At 47.9% G+C, this 19,243-nt stretch overlaps 1 protein-coding gene across 5 annotated transcripts in view; it reads left to right on the top strand.

Moving 5' to 3' along the window:
• The window catches only part of CLCN4 (chloride voltage-gated channel 4), a 52,477-nt gene that overhangs the window by 9,525 nt on the left and 23,709 nt on the right, over positions 1-19,243 (top strand). For all 5 annotated transcript variants that reach the window (XM_081124841.1, XM_081124843.1, XM_081124842.1 and 2 more), the window contains 4 exons: positions 11,220-11,375; positions 11,880-11,979; positions 16,354-16,541; positions 18,039-18,161. In XM_081124841.1, the coding sequence (XP_080980967.1) occupies positions 11,250-11,375; positions 11,880-11,979; positions 16,354-16,541; positions 18,039-18,161 (537 nt within the window). In that variant the 5' untranslated portion in view covers positions 11,220-11,249. The remainder of the gene's footprint in view (positions 1-11,219; positions 11,376-11,879; positions 11,980-16,353; positions 16,542-18,038; positions 18,162-19,243) is intronic.

Raw genomic sequence — 19,243 nt, 5'->3', positions numbered from 1 at the left:
GATTCCTGGGACAGAAGGAACCAGCCTGTTGTCACCGTAGTGACGTCAGACTTCCGGAACTCTGAGGCTGTCTTCTCTGTTGTGACACTCAGTCTCTGCCCGGTGCTCAGAGCCGCCCAGCCTCTGTCCTGTGCTCGGCCGCCGCCCCAGTGAACTAACACAGCAGTGTTTTCGGGGAGGTGGGAGCCTTCCCCCGCTGGGAGTCAGAGGTAACCGCGTGCCCGACTTAGGCTCTCACCCCGAGGCCTGCTAGGTTGTCGTGGAAGAAGGGCCCTGGAGACCTGGGCTCCAATCTGTGAGACTTGGACCTGTCACCTAACCTTTCCTCTGCCTCAGTTTGTTTAACATGGGCCTGAGGGTGACAGTATTTCATTCAGGGAGTGTCAGAGCCCTAAGGACTGAATATCTGAGATGTGCCTAGCACGATGCTCTAGATGAAGCTGCTGTTTATTATTATTATTATTTTATCTTTATTGTTGAGAGTATTACAGCTGTCTTCCCCTTTTCTCCCCCTTGCCCCCCACCATCTGGTTCTGTTATTATTATTATTGTGACAAGGAGTCTCTGGGGACATTGTGAGTCCTTGGCCCTGGCAAGGGGCACGCAGATACCTCCTGCCCCTCTCCCCGGCCCCTGGGGTGGGGTGTGGGAACACCGAGCCCATTATTTCACCCAAGGCCACGTGAAGTTGGCTTGATTCCCTTTCCAATTCGCAGGCTGTGTTCCACCATGGGACACATAGCTGGTGACCCTGGGGCCATAGGAACCTGCGCAGAGGGAGGGTTGGGGCCCATACAGGCTCTCTAGGCCTCTGGGAGCCCCTGATGAGGGAGCAGAGCCGGCGGCCCGGGAGGCCGGCCAAAGAGGAAGGCGGGGGAACAGGAAGCATCCCTCCCCACTCTGCTGGCTGCAGGCAAAATTTTGAAACAGGCAAATTTTAATTGTCACATGTCTTTCTGCACGTCCTTTGTCTCTGACCTTCCCCCTTGTTGGGACTTGGGACTGTTGCTGGTCCTGTGGCCCTAGGCCCCTTACCACGCGGCCACTAGGGGCCCTTCTCACTGTCAATACCCCTGGGTCTTTGCCCTCCAGGGAGCCCGGCTTGGGGTCTAGAGGGTTAGCTGGGGCGTGAATGAGCTGTGGCCCCTCACCACCCTAAAGGTGTCTGCGTTGAAAAAAGTGAGACCCCATGACCTCAGATGAGTGTGAAATTGGTGAGGTCGCGGGCAAGGGGGAGAGCTGAGACAAAAAGCTGTGACTGGGGTGGGGCCAGCCTCCAAGGTAGACCCTGATGACCCTGGCTCCTGGTGTTCATGCCCACGTGTAGTCCCCTCCCACCCTGACCATGCAGGGCTGACCTGTGCTACCAATAGGACACGGTGGAAGCAATGGTGTTTGACCTCCAAGGCTGGGTCACAAGAGACTCTACTGCTTCCACCTTGTCCCTTGGGTGACCTGCTCTGGAGGAAGCCAGCTTCCATGTCCTGAGGACACCAAGCAGTCCTGTGGAGATGCAGGTGGAGCAGAACCCAAGCCTCCCGCCAGTAGCCGGCACCAACTTGTCAGCACGTCTGGGAGCCACCTGGGAAGTGGGACCTCCTGCCCCCATCAAGCCCTCAGATGGCTATAGCCAGGGCCCATAGTTTGACTATAACCTGCTGAGAGACCTTGAGCCAGGAAGACCCAGCCGAGCGCTCCTGACTTCCTGACCCTCAGAAACTAAGGTCACATGTTTATGTGTAGCTGCTGAGTTCTGGGGTAACTTGTTATGCAGCATTGGGTAGCAAATACAGCTGGTAAGAGCCCAACGTTTACGGAGGGGAAGTCAGCTCCCCAGGCTGTAGCTGCTGCCCTCTTGCCCCTTCTGTAGTGCCACCATCCTCCAATGGCTTCACATTTGTTCATGGTGTGGATTCCCCCCAGCGTGGGGAGGAGAGGAGCTTCGTGCAAGGTTTAGGAATATTGATGATAAGTTACGGCATATTGATGATAACTTTGAGTGCATTGATTTTAAGTAAATGCACAACTGCCTATATTTCCTGAAAATGTATATCCCCACGTCCATCTTCATGGCCTGGAGACTTTGGTACAGTAGCCCCTAAATGGCAATAGGATTTGGATGCCTGGTGGTCACTTCGCGCCCTTGGCATTTGCACAGGTGGGATGTGGTTTTCTGTGTGAGCATCTCCCCCTTTCCTCCTGCCCCAGTGAACGTGCCCCCACCTGTGATGCCGTGGGGAGTCCCTGTCCTCTGCCCACTGCACGTGGACTTGCCAACTCTGGTGCCTGTGCTTTGTCAGGGGCTCACGCTTTTGACCTGAGTGATTTCAGTGAGAGATCATTTTTATAAGGGATGATGGGACAGTTATTTTCCAGGAGAAAGAAAGTATTTCATGGCACTTCAGTTGAATAATTTTCCTTGTACATATGTGTCTTTTTTCTCTTGCTGCTTTTAAGGTATTTTCCTTTTCACTGGTTTAAAAATTTGAGTGTGATACGTCTTGGTGTAGTTTTATTGGTTGTTTTTGTGTGTGTGTGCTTGGGGTTTGATGAGCTGCTTGTAGCTACGGTGCTGTAGTCTAACAGTTTGAATGTTTGTGTGGAACAGGATTTCTTGTAGTAAATGTTCTGATCAGCTAATCCAACTTTATTTCAGAAACTTCTTGAGAGAGTTTAAAGGGAGTTTCACACCAACTTCCCTCTCCCTCCTCCACTAGGATGAACACAAAGCAGACAAAGCAGGTTGGCCGGCTGGCCTCGGGGACTTTCTGTAGCTCTTGCTTGTTTGTTCGATTTCTCAACTTGTCACTGGTGACATCTGGGGTTGGATCATTCTTTGCATGGCGCTGTCCTGTGCCCTGTGGGATGTTTAGCAGCATCCTTGGCTTCCACCCACTAGATGCCAGTAGTGCCCCTGTCAGATGTGATTCTCCAGTGTCCCCTGGGGGCAGAATTGCCTCTGTTGGGAGCCACTGGTGTGTTTATCTTTGGTCTCGGCTGCCCAGTTTCCTTTCCCTGCTGTGGACATTCAGTGGGGCTGGTGGCTCCTGGGTCAGCCACCCTGGAAAGAGAGACTTCCTTTTTCTCCGCTGTGCTTGCCCAACCTTGAGTGGGTCCCCTGCATGCCCCGTAGGCAGTCACTGTGCCTGGTGTTGGAGCTGCAGTGCACTCACCTGTAAAGTGGGCTGATGCTGGGCCCCAGCCTGGCTGTGGGGCCCAGGAGCTCCCCGCCCCCACCGTGCCCTGCTCTCAGCCTTACCCTCTCCAGGCCACTCTCCACGCTGCTTTCAGGGCCTATTTTAGAGCATCCCACTCTTCTTGAAACAAACAAACAAAACCCTCAACAAACAACTACAACAACAACAATGAAAGTGTGCCTCAAAAGTAAGTGAGCATTTTCAGACAACCCTGAAGTGCCTTCCCTTGTGACCAGAGGGTTTCCTTCCAGCATAGCCCCCCTACCTGAACCTCAGGGACCTCAAGAGTGGGGACGGGCTTGTGCTCTAAAGAACGATGATAATACTGATGCCAGCAGAAGGAATGGGTGCCCCTGCTGCCAAAACCACACATGAAAACTGTGCCTAAGAATCTACGTTTACTGATGGGCAGGCCACACTTTTAAACTTCTTAAAATTGCAAAGTATCACAAACACGCCAAAAAGTATATGACGCCTAAACAGATGGCTTCATGGATTGTAAAGGAAATATCTGTGTCACCAGCCGACACGTGAAATAATTTATACAATTCCATATAGGTGGGAATCACAGACTGTATTCTGATGTGTCTGACTTGGTTAACATGCCGTGTTTGAGACTCATCCGTTGCCAGCACATTGGGGGAAGAAGCACTTGAGTCAGAGGGTGGGTAGGAGGGGAGATGCTCCAGGCAGAAGGGCTGCTTGCCCTCTGGTGGCTGTGTGGTGCAGTGACACCCCCTGTGAGACCAAGGGCACCAAGAAACTGCTGGCCCGCAGACGTAAGCCCCTGAGCTCACATAGGTGGCAAGGAAAGGGACTCTGTAAGGGAGTGATTGATTCATTGTTGGAGCTTCTGCAAATCTGTAAGAAATGAAGATTTTGGGGGGTATTTTTTTTATCTGCCACCTAACTAAGGTCTGGCTCTGAGCTCCTGTTCTCAGGTCCTCTCCTCTCTGTGTCCAACACCCCTCATGGTGCCTTGTGCTGTGGCTGACTTCCAGCTCTGTTGGCCGTGAACAGTTTACAGAGCAATGGAGTGGTTGTATTTTTATTCATGGACCAAGGGTATCTGGGATCTTGTAGCATTAAAACTGCTAATTAGTTGGAGAAACTTTTCTCATTGTAGGATGTCATAGAAACCTCAAAGTGTGCCTGTGTGTCAAGCATGTGCACATGTGCATGCAGGTGTGTGTGTGTGTGTGTAACTACCTTTTATTCTCCCAAAGCTTTCAGGTTGAAGCATTGCTAGTCCAGTACATGCTTGGTCTAAAGCAGAGGCCAGCAAACCACAGAGCCAGCCCACTGCCTGTGTCCGTCACTATGATGTCACAGGCACACAGCCACATGCCTCCGTTTACCACTGTCAGGGGCTTCTTCCTGCTCCCAGGGTTGAGCGGGGTAAACGCGACAGAGACTGTATGGCCCGCAAAGCTGAAAATAGTTTTCTTCAGCCTTTGCAGGAAACATAGCTAACCCCGGGTGTAAGTTAACTCACTAGGAGGGGACAGGAAGGAGAAAGATGACAAGGACAGTTTGTTGGAAAGGCTCCTGAAACCCAGATGAGATGCTGGTGGCAATTTCTACCCTGCTTCTGCTGCTCGAGAAACCTGCTGGTACTTACCCCGTGGTGACCAGCCCTCCTTGCTGACTGGAGACTTTTAATTGGAATTGTGACTTTCTACTCCACCTGCCCAAGTCCTCTGGGGCTCAGTGAAGAGACCAAGGTGGCAGATAAGGCGACATGCTCTGATTCAGGAGAGGAATCCTGGCATAAAGTGGTCAGGCTCTTACGGCACCTGGTCATGGCTGGACCAACAGAGGAGGGGACAGTGGAAGGTCTCCAATGACGTGTGTGGGTGGGCGTAAAAATGCAAAATGATGGCAGCCGCTGTGTCATGGCTCCAAGCAGGAAGCCACTCACATATCCATCCACAGTAGAATGGATGAATACACAGAGTTTCTTCCCACAACTGATACTATAAGCAAGAGTTGGTGAGATGCGTCATCCTGTGGGCCACATCAAGCTCACTGCCTGTTTCTATGTGGCTCTCAAGCTAAGAAGGGTTTTAACATTAAAAAAATATTTTAATTAATTTTTAGAGAGAGAAGAAGAGAGGGAGAGAGATAAACATCGATATGAGAGCAACATTGATCGGCTGCCTCCTGCACGCCCCCCACTGAGGATTGAGCCTGCAGCCCCGGCATGTGTCCTGACTGGGAATCAAACTGGCAACCTTTTGGTGTAAAGATGATGCCATTAACTAACTGAGCCACATTAGCCAGGGCAGTTTTTACATTTTTTTTTAAATATATCTTTATTGATTTCAGAGAGAGGAAAGGAGAGGGAGAGAGAGAGAGAGAGATAGAAACATCAATGATGAGAGAGTCATTGATCGGCTGCAGCCCGCAACCCGGGCATGTGCCCTGACCGGGAATCGAACCCTGATCGCCTGGATCCTAGGTTGATGCTCAACCACTGAGCCACGCCCGGCTGGGCCAGTTTTTACATTTTTAATGAATGAAAAACAACCAAAAGAATAATAATATTTTGTGACAAATGAAGATATGAAATTCAAATTCCAGTGTCTGTAAATCAAGTTTGATTGAAACACAGCCCAGTCATTGACTTCTGTATGGTCTCTGTCTGCTTCTATGTGACAGGCCGCGTGGCCCACAAATCTTCAAATATTTGCCATATGGCCCTTAACAGAAAAAGTTTGTGGTTATAGAAGCAAAGAGAATGAACAAATGATAATGACACTCAACAACAGGGATGGATCTTAGAAAATGATGTAGAACAAAAGAAGTGGGGAACAGAACATCCCATTTATATAAAGTTCAAAACCAGGCAAAGTGAGGCTGTGGTGTGAGGTCAGGATGGTGATTACCTTTAGGGGCAGGGTAGGGCCTGGAAGGGGCCACAAGGGGGCTTCTGGGGCCTGGTCACGGTCTGGTCTTTGATCTGGGTGCTGGTTATGTGGGTGCATTCCTTTTGCGAAAAAATGCTGAAAATGCTAACCACCAGGTAATCCAGACACGTTCCCCAGATCCAGGCCGGTTGAGTAGCTCAGAGCAGTTTCTGGAATGTAGCAAAAATGGGCATGTTAGTTAGATTTACTACTTTTGTTTACTAAAACTGAAATTCTACAAAGAACAGGAGAAACGGAGAGATTGTAGATAACTCCGTTCCTGGACTTGCCCTGTGATTATGCTCAGCTTAATCCCGGTTTCCTGACGCCGTTTCCCTCTGGTCTGCGGGAGAGGGAGAGAAATTCCGCTGGCAGGCGGGCCTGTGGCCTTGGGCTGGCTCCTACCAGCTCCCGCCGCCTGCGCACCGCTTGCTTTTTGTATCTAGTTAGTGGTCTCTTCTGAATGACACGTTTTGGTCCCCACTTCTAAGTGTTAAGGGCAACAGTGGTCACAGATATTAGGATAGCTTTTGAAGGTGTGAGATTATCACACAGAGCATCTAAAGTTTTCAATTCACCAACAGGGAAGAGTCCTTTTTAATGATTTTCTGCTTTTAAAAAAATTGTTGTTAACCCTCACCTGAGGATATTTTTTCCATTGATTTTTAGAGAGAGTGGAAGGAAGGGAGGGAGAGGTGGGAGAGAGAGAGAGAGAGAGAAACATTGATGTGAGAGAGACATATTGATTAGTTGCCTCCCTCCCATGCCCTGACCAGGCTGGGGATGAACCTGCAACCCAGGTACGTGCCCTTGACCAGGAATCGAACCTGTGGCCCTTCAGTGTGTGGGCCAGTGCTCTAACTGCGGAGCCACATGGACCAGGGCTTGATTTTTCTGCTTTGTAATGACTGATATAAAGATCTGGCAGTGAAGGTAGCTGAAATTTCTGGAAAGTTCCACAGGCTTAGCTGGTATCTGGCAGAGACAAATAGTTTTGATAAATTAAAAAACGTTTGCTGATCCCTGAGGGGGTGACAGGGGCTGTTACTAAGTTTTGGTGTATGTGTCATGCCCTTGGGGTGGAAAGTACCTGAGGAATGGCCCATCCATCCCAGGACTCGAGTGTTCGAGAAGAGGCGGCGGGGGTCAACGAGGGTCAGCTGAAGTTGCACAGCCAGATGGGATTCATGCAAATTTCTCATTTACTGGCCTTTCCACTTTGAATAGAAGTATTTCATTTGAAGGAAAGACAATAGTCTCTAATAATGTAAAAGCCTTGAGGAGTTTTCAGGAAAAGATATTTATAAGGCCAGGCATAGAATCATGTTTTAATGTGTTTGGATTGCCAAGGAGGAAGCCTCCAATTCCCTGTGGGGAAGTTAATGCACAGACAGGGTCAGATGGGTCAGAATCATGAGGGTGAACAGGAACTTTCCAGAGAGAGGACAGGAAAGCCGTTCAGGGTGGAGGAAACAGCACACTCAAAGGCGTGGGTTTCTGCCGGACGTTTGGTCAGATGCTGGTAACTCTTACTAGCCTGGGATGGATATTCCTTTATATTCGGTCAAAACTTGATTATTCTTAGAACCTGTGCTTCATCTTGATCTGGCTGCTTTCATGCTTTCTTTTGTCTTCTAGAAACCATTTGTTTTTTCCTGTTAATCCCCACCTGAGGATATTTTTTCCATTGATTTTTAGAGAGAGTAGAAGGGAGGGAGGGAGGGGGAGAGAGGGTGGAGAGAGAGAGAGAGAGAGAGAGATTGGTTGCCTCCCGCATACACCCTGACCTGGGCTGGGGAATGAACCTGCAACCTAGGTATGTGCCCTTGACTGGGAATAGAACCCGAGACCCTTTGGTACGTGGGCTGATGCTGTAACCACTGAGCAACACCAGCCAGAGCTAGAAACCATTTTGTTATTGCCAGTATCCAACTATACAAAGTCCAGGTTTCCTTAAAATGGCACAGATCCCTGTTCTGAGGAGGAGCCAACCCTCAGAGTTGCTTTCAACACTGAAGTCATAGATTATACCACTGGTACTACCGCGGCCAACACGTGCTTGTCTTCATTGTGCCCTGGGTAGAGTGAGCTTTACCGGACAGGGTCTGTTATCATCTGCTGTTGAAAGTGAAAGTGGCTATTTGCATCCTTTTCAGGTTGCTCCTTGTACCATATTGAACTTACATGGGTTAAGTTTATTTCCCAGTTTGCCAGTCCTTGGAATTCACTCCTTGTTGCTTCCAGGTTTGGCTGGATTATCATTCCTTACCCATGCACATCCCCCAGATAGATCCCAGATCAAATTTTTCCCACTTTTCTGATCTGGATGCCCTCACCCTACACTTCTCCTGGCACTCCTGTCTTTCTTAACCCCAACCTCAGAAGTGACGCCCTCATATTCTGGGCCCAGGGAAGCCCCTGATTAGATGTACAGAATAGATCACGTTTATTTTCCATTAGCAATTATGTGTCTAATTGTCATAACCATGGCATTTAAAGATGTAATTGTTCTCCAGAGTGAGTTTTTGTTTCAACCATTATTGCCTGGAGTTGTCACTTGACTAGAGATTTGGTTAAATTGCAGGTAACATGATCTTTTTAATAGAATATCCAAGTCTCTGCAGTTCTATGTGCTGGCTGGGTCTTTCTCATGAGGGCTCCCCATCTTATTTTTCCCATCAGAGATTTTCTTTACTACATATAATATGAGGCTCTCACCATCTTGTTTTTGTAAAAATGGGAATGACTCTTTGCTTTCTAATTTTACTCCTTCCCTTTTATTATTGGTTGCTACTTACTTATGCAACACGATTCTTCCCTGGGCACTCATCAGCCCATATAGTTTTCAGCTTGGCATGGCTCAAACCTCAAATTGTTCGTTTTAAAGTGGCTGAGTTGCGCAGATGGTCAATAAATCAATCACTATGGCCACTTTATTGCTTGTAAGGTGATTACACCACTTTGCCCGTAGTGACTTTTCAATTTGATTAAAATGCAGCTCCACCAGGTCGTGGTTGAGCTCTCCATGCATAAAAATACATAAAGCAGTGAGAAGCCTGCGCTTGAATATTTTTATAACTACCCTTCACCTCTTTACCCAGCACTTTTGTGGTTCTCATCCTATAATTCAAATTTCCATGCTCCTTGCCAAAGCCCTTTTTATTTCGTGCTCGCTCCAAGCTCCTGCCTCTGCGAGAGTGCGTTGCTTTTTCTGCAAACTGCTGGTGGGCACCGGCCCCGCCGCAAAGCATTTCCCCGTCTCCAGCGAGCTCCTACGTGAGCCGCAGCCAGGCTCCGACGCGGAGCACTGTGGACGGTGCCTTGGTTTATTTGCAATTGCATTTCAGACAAGAGGGCCGGGACAGTGGGAGTGGAATTGTTACGCAGGAAAGGAGTAAACCCTCAACTTTGCTACCGCCCTGGCAGCAGGTGCCCTTTCGACTGTATATTTTAAGAAAAATTAAAAGTGAGCATGTGAGCCCAGAGCTCCTTGCCCAGGGCCTGTGCTGCCTGCGTGGCATGGTGCTTGTCTTAGTCGATTCCAGCTGCTGTAGCCATTTGTTTCTCTCTTAAAAATACCACAGAGCGGGTGGCTGCTAAGCAATACACACTTAGTTCTCACAGTTCCCGAGGCTGGAAGCCTGAGATCAAGCTGCCAGATGGTTGGGCGAGGACCCTCTTCCCAGTCAGACGTCTCGCTGTGTCCTCACACGGTGGAAGGGGCAAATAAGGGAGCTCTCTGGGGTCTTTTTTTTTTTTTTTTCTCTCTGGGGTCTTTTATAAGGTCACTAGTCCCATTCATGGGGCACTGCCTCATGCCCTCATCACCTCCCAAATACCCCACTTCCTGCTACCATCACATTGGGAATTAGGATTTCAGCATATGATTTTTTTGGGGGGGGGAACACAAGTGTTCCGACCATAGGATGGCTCATGTAGCAGGTGGTCCTTGCCCTCCTTGCCCATCCCCTTGTCCATCCCCATGGTAGCCTCCTGGCACGGAGGGCCACTGCCCTCTGCACGTTACCTTTGTTCCCACCAGTCAGTTCAAAGTCTTGCCAGCATTTTCACTCTACTGTTGCTACGCACTTTGAACATCCATGGTGACAACCACATGGGCTGCCTTCCTGAGTGGTCTATTTTATGTCCGAGCAGAGCCAGTGATTGGTTTGGTTGCAATGACTCGATCTTGCGTGGTATGCCTCAACCCCATTTGCCCCTCCAGCCCTCTCATTTTGACACCTTGCTTTTGCAGAACATGAGGGTTTGCAGAAATGTGTAGAGTTGATCCTGATTATTTGTGGTTCTGTGTTTGTGAATTTGCCTACTTGCTAACATTTATTTGTAAGCCCCTGATCAGTGCATGTGGCACTTTCCCATCCATTCACAAACATGTGCGCTTGCAGAGTGGAGAAAAGCTTGAGGCTCCAGAAATGCACGTTTCTAGCCGAGGTGGGAGAAGTTAGTGCTTCGTAGCCTTCTTTCAGCTCTCACACAGTAAACAAGGGTCCTTTCAATCTGTTTAGTGCCACATTTTCCACATTTTTGTGCCTTTTCATTGGTAATTTTGCTGTTTCCAATGGTTCTGCGAATAACAAGAATTTGTTGTGCTAGAGACTGAATGTGTGTGTCCCCTAAGTTCATATGTTGAAACCTAATCCCCAGTGTGATGGTATTTGGAGGTGAGTAGATTATGAGAACTGAACCTTTGTGACTGGGATTAGCGACCTTATAAAAGAGACCCCAGAGAGCTCCCAAGTTCCTTCCACCAGGTGAGGACACATGGAGAAGATGGCCATCTCTGAACAGGAAGCAGGCCCTCACCAGACACCTAGTTTGCCTTCACCTTGATCTTGGACTTCCGAGTCTCTAGAACTGTGAGAAATAAAATTTGTTTCTTATAAACCATCCAGTCTAGGGTATTTTTGTTAGAGCAGCTCATATTGACTAAGACAGACTGTGTGTGTGTGGATATACATATATATTTAATTGCAGCAGAGATGGCTACACTGAAATAATTCTTTCTTATATAAGAAATGGTGCAAGTGGGTCATTCTGCCGGGTCTGTGCAGACATCCTGCTTACGTTTTTAACCACAGGTCTTCTCTCCCAGGTGTAACTAGCATGGTTAGATGCAGGAGCCATGAGCGGCTCTGGGAACCTGATGGATTTTCTCGATGAGCCATTCCCTGACGTGGGGACATATGAGGACTTCCACACCATTGACTGGCTGAGGGAAAAGTCACGGGACACTGACAGACACCGAAAGGTAGGTGGTGTTCATAAAAGACACATTGAAGGGGATTCCTTTAAATGGCTAGGCCGGGCTTCCATTGCAGTTACGGAGCTCGGGCTCAGGTTTGGTTGTCGTGGGTGGACCAGGTTCTAAGGAAGGGGAGGGCTGTGGGAGAGGCAGAGATACGGTCAGGTAACTACAATACCAGAGGCTTTGGGTGGGAGGTTGTGTCACACAGAGCTTTAGAAGTGGTCATTCTGAAGGGAGACATTGATTCAGTGCCACCATATTGAATAACTTCCTATTTTAACCTATGTTAAATTGCACTTAGTAAGTTTGTTTAATTAAGTGAAGTTTTTGAACTAGAAAGCCCATTTTGTCATGGTGGTAGGTAAATGAAAGAATAATGTGAGTGGGAATTCAGTTGGTTAACTGCATTCATCTTCCCAACCACCCTGTTTCCCCAGGAAGGTTTCAGGGAAGGAGGTGCGAGTTGGAGAATAAACCCGGATGAACTGCTGTGTCTTTTGTTTCTAGATAACCAGCAAAAGCAAGGAGTCCGTGTGGGAATTCATCAAGGGCCTGCTCGATGCCTGGTCAGGATGGGTGGTCATGCTGCTCATCGGGCTGCTGGCAGGTACGTGGAAGGGTACTCCCGGGGCAAAGCGGAGGTGCCAAGACCCGAAGCGCCAGCTGTTGGGATGCTGTTTTGAAAATGGAGTGTTTCTCTTTTATCTCATGCAAGGGATTTAGTACTTGAAATATCCAAGAGCAAAATACATGACCAGCCCCTGAAAGGTCACCGCTTCTATTCCCAGTCAGGGCACATGCCCAGGTTGGGGACTTGATCCCCAGTAGGGAGGCAGCCCATTGACGTTTCTCTCTCCCTCTCCCTTCCACTCTCTCGAAAATCAATCAATCAAAAAAATACACGCCCATGCATTGAACATAAAATCTGTCATCCATAGGCAAGATCTGAAGGCAGGGCCCGAGTGTGGTCATTGGAGAGCTGTAACTGGAGAGCTGGCCGGCCTCTCCGCACAGTGTGAAAGTCTATGGCCATACTGAATTTTATTGAAAGCACACATTTTATATTCTGTACTACTTGCTTATGAAGAAGGCAAGAAAGTATGGGGAAATTTTGATCTTTAATAATAAAATGCCATATGAGACTGGCTTTTGCTAATACTAGGAGACCCTGGAATGAATTGCAAATATCCCAAGACATTCAAAATAATGTGAGACACCTCAGGAGCTGGAGATACCTCCAGCCCATTCATTGTTCAGACCCTCGGGGACTCTGCGTCCTTCATTTTATAATCCCAGCACCATGCTTCCAGAGTGAATGAATGAATATGTGGAGGAGAAACCTGCACTTTTAATATCCAGTGTACCAGCTCTCCATGGAAATTGTTTCCTGAAGCTTACTTCCTTTTAGGAGGCTGGAAAGTTAATGTCTAGAGTAAAGAATTCGAGCATGCTAAAGAGATTCCTTTAATAAAATCCCCTGCCTATAATAGCAAAAGAGTTATGGTTATAGGATGGACCAAACAATGACCATAATATGGGTGGAATATAGCAAATGCTCTAAGAAAGACAGAACACCAATGGGGCACAGATATAGATTTTGTGATTACTGAGGATTTCAATTTCCAGGTGCTTCTTCATTTGTTCCATATACAATTATAGGAAGGGCTTCCTTGTCCTCAGCATATGAAAAAGAGCCAAGAGGAGTGCTTAAGGGGGACTCCTTTCCTTCTAGTCACAGCAGCTGTTCGTACATCTCTCCCAGTCTGTTCTCTCCCAGTGGTGTTCCCAGTGTGTAATGGCAGCAGTGTTGGAAGGGAATTAGATTTTATGGATATTCGGTGTATTGCCACCAATTTGTTTGGCTGCTTCTATGAAGACCTTTGAAGGTAGGTAAGGTGGGAGCTTGCTGTGAATTCTGATGTCTTTGTTTAGAATAGATTTTAAAATCATACACTGTATCATTATCCTTGGCTCCTAAGGAGGAGAAATGAATAGAGGAATGAAGAAATCCAGGATAGATGTTCTGGCATCTTGCTGGAATAAACAGCACAGTGTAGATTTATTGACTAATCTAAGAGCCTGATTAGGCTGTCTTTAACCTGATATTGACCAGTTGGCTTCACTGTCAACCCGATTTTTGTCAGTTCTTTTATGAAGAATCACTTGGGGAATTAAAAAAAATACTTCTGCCTGAGCTTCAAATAGTATATTTGGAGATGATGCCCTAGCATTGAGTAAAGACCCCTTTCACTTCCTCCTGTCCCCCTCCACCTGTGATTCTAATGTGCAGCCAAGGTGAGAACCACTGGAGAAGGGCGAGCCCATGGACACATCAGCAAACGAATATAGGAGGAAGGCAAGAATGACATGATACTGACAGAAGGTTGCCAAAGTGTTCTTTTGATCTGGATGTACCTTGAAGGGAAATCCACCAAACTGTCCCATTCACTTTCCTGTTCCAGAGCTGGTGGAGAGGACTCAGGTGTCCCACTGCCTGGCCTGTCATCTCCTCAGTGGCATCCTGGACATTATCTTCTGACTCCTGAGATGGAGAAGTCTAGGGTCTCCTCTGCAGTGCACTTATCAGGATTTATCACTGGGTGTCACTGTTGCTCCACAGAACAAAGCATTAACAAAACATTAACGAAGCAGTTATTATGAATCACCACTGGGTGTCACTGTTGCTCCACGGAACGAAACATCAACAAAGCAGTTATTATGAATCGCCACTGGGTGTCACTGTTGCTCCATGGAAAGAAGCATTAACGAGGCATTTATTACTAGTCACCACAGGGTGTCGCTGTTGCTCCACAAGTGAAGCGTTTATCAGCAATCACCACTGGGCGTTGCTGATATTCCATACATAGAAGGAAGCTGAAACTTCAGGACTGTCAGAAGCAGAGTTAGGCAGGAAGACTGGGTGTGGGATAATGTGATTATGAATGAATGAATAAATGAATGAATGATTGGTGGTGGAATTCAGGGTGATCACTGGGTCTGGCTCCTGGCTATCTGCAGGACCCCTCCCTCACCTTCTTTAGGTCTTTGTTCAAATGTCATCTTTCCCTTGAGGAATTCCCTGATCACTTTTTCTAAAAGTACACTTCTCCCTCCCTGAGCCTCATGCCCCTCATGCACTGTGTGTGTGTGCATGTATATAACAGCTTTATTGTGGTATAATTTGCATACCATACAATTCACCCAGTTAAAGTATAAAATTGAGTGGTTTTTAGTGTATTCACAGAGTTGTGCTGTCATCGCCACAATCCTTTAGAACATTTTCATCGGCACCCAAAGAACCTCCATGCCCTTTAGCCATCAAGCTCCAGTGTCCGCTGCCTCCTCCCAGCCCCTGGCAACCACCAATTTACTTTCTGTCTCTCTGTTTGCCTGTTCCGGACATTTCCTGTAAGTGGACTCATACAATATGTAGTCTTCTGGGATTCACTTCCGTTACTCAGCGTGACGTTTTCAGGGTTTATCCGTGCCGTTCCACACTCTGTTCCTTTTTGTTGCCAAATACTATTCCGTTGTGTGGGTGTAACACATTTTCTTTCTCCATTTAGCAGTTGACAGACATATGGATTGCTTCCACTTTCTGCTGTTGTGAATAGTGCTCCTGTGAACATTTGTGTGCAAGTCTTAGTGTGGATGTGTGTTTTCATTTCATTGCTTGGTTAGATGGTACCTCTAACTTTTTGAGGAACTTCCAGACTATTTTTGGAAGTGTCTACACCATTGTAACATGCTATACAATATACAACATGATATAATATATATTATATAGATAGTATGTATATAAAATCATGGTATCAGGATATGATAGTTATGGTAATGGGTAAATGTCTGGGAATTATACCTAACCCAAACTTAGGGAATCAAGGAAGGCTTCCTGAAGGAGGTAATGTAAGTGCCAGAATCCGGAAGATAAATAGGAGATTGCTGGGTGTGGGGAAGACAGTGCTGCCTGAGATGGTGCAGAGAGAAGAGCTTGGTGGGCTCCAGGAACATGGAGTGGGCGGGTGTGGGGGTTAGTGACGGAGAGAGATGAGGCTGGATAGGTACGAGGGGCCAGCTGTTTGAGTCTGCGGCCTGTTGGGGATTCAGGCGTTCTCCCAAGAACAATGGGCAGTTTTGATGTAACAAAGGAGGAGCAGGGAGGGGTGAGCCCCAGTGAGGGTATGTGGATGCCTTTGGTGTTGATACAGGTAGGTGTGATATTATAATAAGGATTCAACAAAAGTTTGAAAAATTTAGTAGCCCGAGAGTATTTCCTCCCTTGATAAAAGACTTGATTGGCTTATTCTGGAAAGATACCCAGGGTAGCCCTCTGTGGCCCAGTGCACACTCTATTTTATCCCACTTCTACCAGACTTTAAAGTAGTTATTTACTTATATAGATCCACTATCCCTTATACAATAATTTAAAAAATCCAGAAAGTTCAAATAAGTGAGACTTTCCAAGTTTGGTTCCCATTTGGTGGCCAAACCTTACTTGAACAGTGAGGCTGTCATCATGCCTCCATTTTGTCTGAATTGTCATACTTCCCTGAGAAACATTAATGTGTGTGACCCCAGCCTCCTGCTGCAGAGGCCGTTACGGGGTTATGTCATTTGTAGGGTGCACGCACCCTATTTGTGGAATTTTGGAGGGATGGATTCTGCAAGCTGCTTGGCTTTGGTGGCTCATGATGAGCAAAGACCTGCATGTCCCTCATCTGCCTGATTAAAGCCACCGAGGACCACACATCATGGCCTTTGTGTCTCGTTGGGCTGGGCACTGCCTCTCCCACGTCCTAAATGCTCAGGAGACTTCATGACAATGAAGGAACTTCCTGTGTGTGGCACCTGTGGGAGTTTGCGTCCTCCTCTGGTATGTGGCCTTCTCGGCTGCTGTGCTCCTGTGCTGGCCTCGTGGGGTGTGTTCCCAACATGTCATCGTGGGCCGATTCCTCTAAATGGCTCTTGCTGTTTCTTGCAGGCACCTTGGCCGGGGTCATCGACCTTGCTGTGGACTGGATGACCGACCTGAAGGAGGGGATCTGCCTGTCTGCCTTCTGGTACAGCCATGAGCAGTGCTGCTGGACCTCCACTGAGACCACTTTTGAGGACAGAGACAAGTGTCCCCTGTGGCAGAAATGGTCAGAACTGCTGGTGAATCAGTCAGAGGTGGGTTTCTGGGCGGGGTCCCGAATGGGAACGCTGCCACTCAGCAGTCACTTTGGGACAGCGTTGGGCGTGTGACCCTGTGGTTTCACCTTCAAGTGTGAGGTGGTAGCTCACTGTGGTTTAAGTTGTCACCTTCCACTGAATTTTATGAGTACATGGCATAGGATGTTTCTGGGCCTCCTATGGCAGGAATGCCCAGGCACAGGGGGGAGTGGCGAACCACAGACTGGGCGCTGGCCCTCATGCCCTTAGAGCTTCAGATCCATATAAAACTCTTAGTTTGGGAAAAGGGTTAACTTCTCACCAAATTCCGTGGCTATCACAATGACTACAGGTCACCGACGGGGCAGAAACCCAGGTGAGGGGGAGCTGGGTTGCCAAGGTTCACATTTAGGGAAATGCGAAGATGGTTCAATTGGAACTCTTCTCGGAAAATGTAATGTATTCATCTCCTCCTGCCTCCACTTTTGTTGCCCGATGGACTTACTTCAGCTGATGACGTTTGCAATGCCCTTTGACATTTTGCTAAACCTCTTTCCCGGTGAATTGAAAATTAATTTCTTCAACTCTCAGAAGTAGATGGGATCTTGAAATCTCACACATTCTCAGTGTTCTCCATCACTTCCAGAATAAATCCCCTGGGGTTGGCAGCAGTGGACAGGCAAAACTGGCCGAGCACCATATTTTATTTCTTCTCTCCTACTTGCAGTATATTTTTTGGGGGGAAACATGGCCGTCCATCTTTTTAGTCATTTCTAAGATTTATACTTTGATTCAAAGAATTACCTTTAGCAAAAGTGAGAAGTTATGTTTAGTCTGAAACAGGTACATTTCAAAGCGGGTGATATGTGTTCTTCATTTGGCTTTCTCAGCACATAGGTGTGAATATATGTGAGTGTAAAGGGCCAAGCAGCCTCCTGGAGCATGTTTCTGCATTTAATAGGCACACATGTGGCCATGGCCATGGCCTGCGTTGTAGGTGACCTTGCTTTTCTGCCCTGCACTTGAGTCATCCAGATGGTCGCAAGAAGCTGAGACCCAGAGAAATGTGGTCCCCACCCAGCAGACCAGGGCCTGAGCACCAAGGAGCCCAGACTGTGTTTGGTCCAGAAAGCTTTGTCCAAACATCAGGTCATTTGGGAGAAATGGTTCAATGAATTGTTCTGAGAGAACAAGTTGCCCGGTCTAGAAGTGCCTCTCCAACGTTAGCACGCATCCAGGGCCTCTGCGGGGCACCCAACTCCTTGGGAGTGTCTCATTCAGTAGTGCTGGGGTGGGGCCTGGGGCTCTGCATTCCTAATACGCCCAGGGGCCGCCGATGCTGGCTGTGTCTGCAGGTGTCTACTGTAGCAGTAGTGGCAGACGACAAAAGCAACGCTGCCTTTTCCTCGACCTGGGACCCAGACCGAAGCTGCCCAATGCGGTGAACATCACGGGGAGGGCGGGACACGGGCCTGCCGCAGCTCACCCGTTCCTTCTCATTCTGTGTCTGGTCAGGGCGCCAGCGCTTACATCCTGAATTACCTGCTGTACATCCTGTGGGCCTTGCTGTTTGCGTTCTTGGCTGTTTCCCTGGTGCGCGTCTTTGCGCCCTACGCCTGCGGCTCGGGAATACCGGAGGTGAGTGGGGCCGAGTCTCTCCCGTGCGGATAGAGAACAGCAGATAATTCCGGAGCACTTAGCGGCCGAGACAGGTTCCAAACATCTGACACCTATTAACTCATTTACTCCCTACAATGAACCTGTGGGGTAGGCACTGTTATTCTTCATCTGATAGTTGAGGAACTGAAGCACAGAGAAGTTAAGTAACTTGTCCTAGGTCACTAAGCTGGTAGACTGGGAGCTGAACTCAGGATTTACGCTCTATATTCAGGATTTATGCTCTATTGTTTCTCGGATGAATAAAGTCTTCTGTTTGTAAACCACACAAAACCCTCAAAGCGTGTGGGATCAGAATTCATTAACTACACCCATAAGTGTGGTACTTCTGTAACTTGTGGTAGATCTGCAATGTAATGCAGAAAGAAACAATGGAAGTTTGTTGCTCAGAAGGTTTGCTGATGGGTAAACTCCGTTGCCACGATTTGCTCTTGTGGCGACAAGTAATAGCAGTCTTTACAAAACCCAATTCCACGTGAGGGCATGCACTGTGAACGCACCCCCGTGAGCTCAGACTTCTGATATTTTCCAGCACTTCCATGCAACCTAAGTATGAGGGAAGTGACCTCATCGATTAGGAGGAACGCCGGAGACTAGACTTCAATCCCAGGATGATCTACTGGGTAGAATAACGATAATTGGGCTAATTCCTGAGAAGCCCAGAGAGTGAACATTTTAGCCAGAAATAACCTGCAAGTTCTTAGATGATCACTATGAGCTGTGCGGCTCAGTTCTCCTTTGGGTCGGTGCTTCAGCTGTGCCCAGAGGCAGTGGAGACAGCAAGTGTCAAGATGTGAGCGATAATGGCGACCCACACGCTTCGCTGGTGCCGCCAACACTGCCGCTGGCCCAGGTGGTTCATGTAAAGGGCTCGAATCATTAAAAGCTTGTTGGGAGAAAAGCTTGACATGTCTGGTTCAAGGAGTGACAGAAAAAAATTCCTCTACTCGGCACATGCGCAATAAAAACTAGACGAGGGAATGAAACTTTTGGACATGCGCAATGGGAGTCAAAGTGATGAAATAGAGGGGCATGAAACCCCA

The sequence above is a fragment of the Miniopterus schreibersii genome (assembly GCF_964146895.1).
Source record: "Miniopterus schreibersii genome assembly, chromosome: X".
NCBI lineage: Eukaryota > Metazoa > Chordata > Mammalia > Chiroptera > Miniopteridae > Miniopterus > Miniopterus schreibersii.
The sequence above is the reverse complement of the archived record's forward strand: the minus strand, read 5'-3'. Positions and strand labels throughout refer to the sequence as shown.